The 5,038-nt window shown below is 37.7% G+C and overlaps 1 protein-coding gene across 1 annotated transcript in view; it reads right to left on the bottom strand.

Moving 5' to 3' along the window:
* slit3 (slit homolog 3 (Drosophila)) overlaps positions 1–5,038 on the bottom strand; it is a gene marked incomplete in the record, with an annotated part of 256,337 nt that overhangs the window by 54,296 nt on the left and 197,003 nt on the right. The window contains 2 exon segments of the mRNA XM_014001945.1: positions 933–1,096; positions 2,235–2,378. Of these exon segments, the coding sequence (XP_013857399.1) occupies positions 933–1,096; positions 2,235–2,378 (308 nt within the window).

The following is a 5,038-nucleotide window of genomic DNA, read 5'->3' on the forward strand; positions in this document are numbered from 1 at the left end:
ATTTGGTATCCGTTTCTTGTTTCAACATAGTAGCTGCTGGTGTTTTAAATTAAGGACTCTCATTAAAAACAAGAAATTGTTCTACAGAAAGACCCTGAACAGCACAAGAGAAGTGCATACCACCCAGTTTATTGTTTTTTGTAAGAGAAATGCTAAAGACCCTTCAATCAAATCATGCTGCTGCCTATTAAGGAAAATAACACAGATTGTATGAAGTTATTCAGTTCCGCAGGCTCACAAAAGTGGGCAATCATGGTCTATGGCCTCTTCCCGCTGAGTTAGTGATTGTGCCGTTTCAGAATATCTCTGTGTGATAATAAGTGACACCCGCGGCTCGTACGAAAGAAAATAACAGTAATAATGTTGTGTCACACCGAGAGAAGCAGAATCTGTAATGTCAACGTTTGTTTGTTTAGTAAACAAAAATTCAGTTTTCGATTTACACCCACTGACKAACAGGAATCTAGTGAATATTTATATATGATAATTTACATTGGATTTAATTGTGTGTTCTAGTTGTGTGTGTGCAATGCAACCTTGTATAAATTACTTTTCTGCAAACAGATCATTTAGAACAGCATCAATGATTAATTAGGAAATGATGATTAACAGAAGCTACAAATTATTTATTATTGAGCGCATCATGATGACAGTCTGTGTCAGTTAAAGTACTGTTTTTCTCTCTAATCARTGTAACATCAACTTGTGACAATGATTGGCTGTCAGATAAATTCACAAGCAGAACAATTATTTCAAAACCCTAAACAAACAAAGAAAATATATATCTGTAAATGCAACCTAAATAGAAGAAAAAACAACAACAATGCTTAAACTAAACTTAAACTGAATGCAATGTGACATCCAAGTTCATAAATGCTTGATTCATAAAAAAATTAAGTGTTTGGGTACATCTGAGTGAAGTCATTACATACCTGTGCACCTGAACTTCTTTTCTTTGACCTGGCTGATTCGTTTGTTGGCCAGCCTTCTAGGGTGGCTGCAGCGAGCCCCGCTGGTCTCTATCGGGTTGTCAAACAGATAGTCTGCCAGCCACTTCAGGTGACAGTCACACATAAAGGGGTTCTGAGCCAGATGGCTGTTAGAAAGGAAGGAGAAAGGACAAAACGATGGGAATGTTAAGAAAAAAGTGGAACACAAAGTCACAAAAGTTGTCTTAGCAACTCTTTCAGCCATAATAAAAAGCCACATATACAGTATATGATGATTATACTCTATGCTGATATATTAGGGGTTTAACAATGCATTGACGCACATCAATATATCGACTCAATGAGTTCAATGAGTTCATTTGCATGAAGGCAAAATTAAACATTAATCCATATCATCATCATAAGCCTGTTGTAGATCGGTATCATACGCTCATCTAACAGAGGATTGTGTTAAATGAGCATATGTTAATGCACCATATTGATTGTAAATTGAATCAAAATCATGACAAGACTGTAATATCGAGAATCATTGTATTGTCATCTAAACAAATCAATATAATATTGTATTGTGATAAAGCTGGTAAATTACAGCCCTAACATATTCTGATTCAACTTATTTTAGAATTATTTACTTAAAAAGCTGGTAAGTTATCCCTTAGAAAGAATAATTTATAATTTATTAATTAATTATAATTTATTGAATCTAWTGATCAAGCTGAGTAAAAAAATAAATAAAAAACAATAGTCATGCTGYATATTTTTTTAATCTAGATTATCATGTTTAGACAACAGTGTGCTGATACTAATGACTGTTTTTGTTTACTTTGTAAAACTTTGACCTAGAAATAAAAAATGCTACATTCGAAATTTCTCCWAGGACCAAAAGATGTCTGGAATCGTTTTTTTTTTTTCTCCAAACCAAACTAACCAACCATAATGAGGTTACCTCTTTATACAAAACTGGATTGATTCAGAATCTGAGACACGGGCATGTTTGACATTTTATGTCAAAGTCGAAACAATTCATCTATTAGCTTCTAGTTTCTTAACTGGGTTGCAAAAGCATCAGGAGGGCGAAAAAACATCCCAGTTCTCTTCCTCATCTCTTTCTTTGCAAACCTAACGACAGCTTATCAGGAACTCTCATGTTAGAGAACATCCAGTATAATACCAGCAGTGTTTTCTGCCTCACATCTCAACATGAATCTACCCTGAATATCTGAGGAAGCATCCAGGTGATTAGCTGTCGCCTCATTCACCAGTTGTGAGATTTTGTGTACTTACAGTGTCTTGATGGAGCGCAAAGGGCTGAAGAGTCCTTTACTGATGGTCTGCAGCTTGTTGTCATATAACGACAGCAGGTTGAGGTTCTGCAGGTCTTGAAAGGTGTTGACTCTCAAACAGTTAATTTTGTTGGCATTTAGCAATCTGAAACACACAGTTTGTTTTTAGTTTTTATTATTATTATATACTCAGCATATTGTTCTTTTTTAAATAAATTTAATTATCTTGAGCTTGACACAAAAATAGAAATACCCCTGGAGATTTTTATTTGTTTACTTAAAAAGAGCAAAACCATTCATTTTCTCCCACATCCTTCCTTTACATTTTGTCTTCCTCCACCCTCCCCAACTCTCCTCCCACATTTGTGATTATATCCTTTTTGGCCATGACACATACTGTAAAACTGAAAATAGCAGCTTTATTTATTTATTTTTTCAATTCTTCTCAGGCAGGAGGGAGAATATCTCTAGGTTTTATTTATTTATTTATTTTTATTTTTTGTGAGTGTAATATCTTGTTTTGACGGGACAGACAGATGGCAGAGGGACAGGAAGGGGGATGAAAAGAGAAGAATGGGCATGGAGATAAATAATGAAGTGAGGCATTGAAGGGGCAGGTGAAAATTTAATTTGGAGTGACAAAGGTGTACATTTAAGTGAAAGGGGGCTGACAAGTAAAATGGAGGGGGGATGGCAGTGGGAAACAGGAGACGTGATAAAGAGATKAAGGAAATGACAGGAAAAAAGTTTTCACCTCTACTCCTCTTTCTGTTTTTCTGCTCTTTCTGCTCCTTGTTAGCTAATGTAACTGACTTGTCAGCTTGTCCCTCTGCACAATGACTCTTTGCTTGCTCCTTGTCTGTGATATTTTCCACCGTTTTCCCCCTCATCTCTCACTCTCAGCCTTCTTTTGTCTTCGGCTGGATTCTCGGTTTTCATCCCTCTCTCACGCGTTCGACTGCCTCCACTAATCCTCTTCTCTGCGTTCGACAAGTGAGTAACTTGGTGCTTGGTGCGGCGGCTCGGCTTAATTATCTGGAGTCGTTCTAACGAGCACCTGCATCGGCGCAACCTGTTTATGTGTCCGCGCGCACAGGTGATGCACGCGCCCGCTCTGCGACATATCCGCGCCTCATTAGGCAGCTCACAGGGGGAACTAATTACTTGAAACTGCACCAGTAAAACAAAGCAGCACAGAAAACATCAACAGCAGACCAGCAGTGGTACAAAGCAATAAACACCTCCTCGCCTAGCAAAGTTTAATTTATAGTCACAACATTATATCGGAAAATACCAACATTCTTGTGGGGCTGATTGACTTTTTTGGAAGTAGGAGGTTTTCTCATATCAGCAGTAAAATATTAAACACCTTCCTTCCTGGTGYCGGCTGAACATGTGCCAACACCCTCAGGCATCATCATTTTACAATGAACAAAGTAAAAAAAAGGCATTTTAGAACTATGTTTACTCACTGAATGATTCAGTCACAAATGCACAAAAAATGTCCTAAATTATCCTATTATGGGACCATRCATGCATGCATTAATGAATATGAGGCATTCAGTGGTTTGGTGTTTAGCATTTTATTCCTGCAGCATCATTAGATCTGAGGCAAAATGCTTTTTCAATAGGGGCTGCTAATTAATGTCACATCACACACTCTGTGACATCAGCACTAATTTTCTCTTTTTCTGTTGCTCTTTTTTTTAGTTTGTCAGCCTTTGTGTTTCTGCGCATTTCTTTGCTTCCTTACTTCCACAGTAGGTCACTTTCAATCATCATTTATCTGTGCATTAATTTACCTATTCTTCCACTCCCCCACCCTTTCACACTTTCTGTATTTTACCATGCACCATGCATCCAAATGATCCTGTAAGCCTGTAAAAGGTGTTTGTGGGTTAAATTCACTCGTCCTCATTCTCTTTGCTTCGCTTCACTTTACGACGGAAAAGCCCAGAACATTAGCTGCTTCTGCAGCAGACTGCGGCATTCGCAAGGACCATATGCCACATCCACTACTTATGTGGCAGTTATAGAAATTTTTACAACGCTGAACCAGCGTTGCAGTTAGCCTTTACCCATGAGGAATTATTCGCAGAATTAATAGTTTTCCTGCTGGAAAACACCACGGTGGTGAAGAACAATGAGAGGTTGTGTTTTCTATTACAGCATTTGTTCCATGTTGAGCATTTTCGGAATCTMTTTTCCGTGGACAAGTGATAAAGACCAGATGGAGGGTTAAAGTATCAATAAGGGATTCTGCAGCAGTGCCTTTATTGTGGCAGTGTGCAAAAGTGGTGATCAGTGGGACTTTAGCWTTGCAAAGCCACACCTATTCTCCACAGGCATCGTAGACAATGGTCTCATTGAACCAAATTAACATTCTGATATAAGAGAAAAGACACACTGATTAGTTTTCTATTTCATTAAACAATCACRACTGTCTGGGGCAGCAACAAGACCATGATAGAGTACCAGCACTTGTAAAAGAGTCTTAAATGGGACCACAATTTGGTGGGAGTAAGCAAGCAATGGTGTTCGATGAAAATCTTAATTAAAGTTGATTTTCTTTCTGGCATGTATCCACAGYTTAAGGCTGTGGTTTTCTGTTATTGTTATTATTCTGCAAGGGTTTAGGGATAAACACAATGTTCACAACTCTTATAGAGATTTTATACAGAATGCCTTTTTTTTGGTGTGGGGTCATGTGACTGTCAGTTTTGTCTTGAAGCAGGAAAGCAATAGCTGTCAGTTGCAACGTTTCCATCCAATTTTAATGGAAAAATTAGAGCAAAATTTTTAAAA

The sequence above is a fragment of the Austrofundulus limnaeus genome, unplaced genomic scaffold (assembly GCF_001266775.1).
Source record: "Austrofundulus limnaeus strain Quisiro unplaced genomic scaffold, Austrofundulus_limnaeus-1.0 Scaffold11, whole genome shotgun sequence".
NCBI lineage: Eukaryota > Metazoa > Chordata > Actinopteri > Cyprinodontiformes > Rivulidae > Austrofundulus > Austrofundulus limnaeus.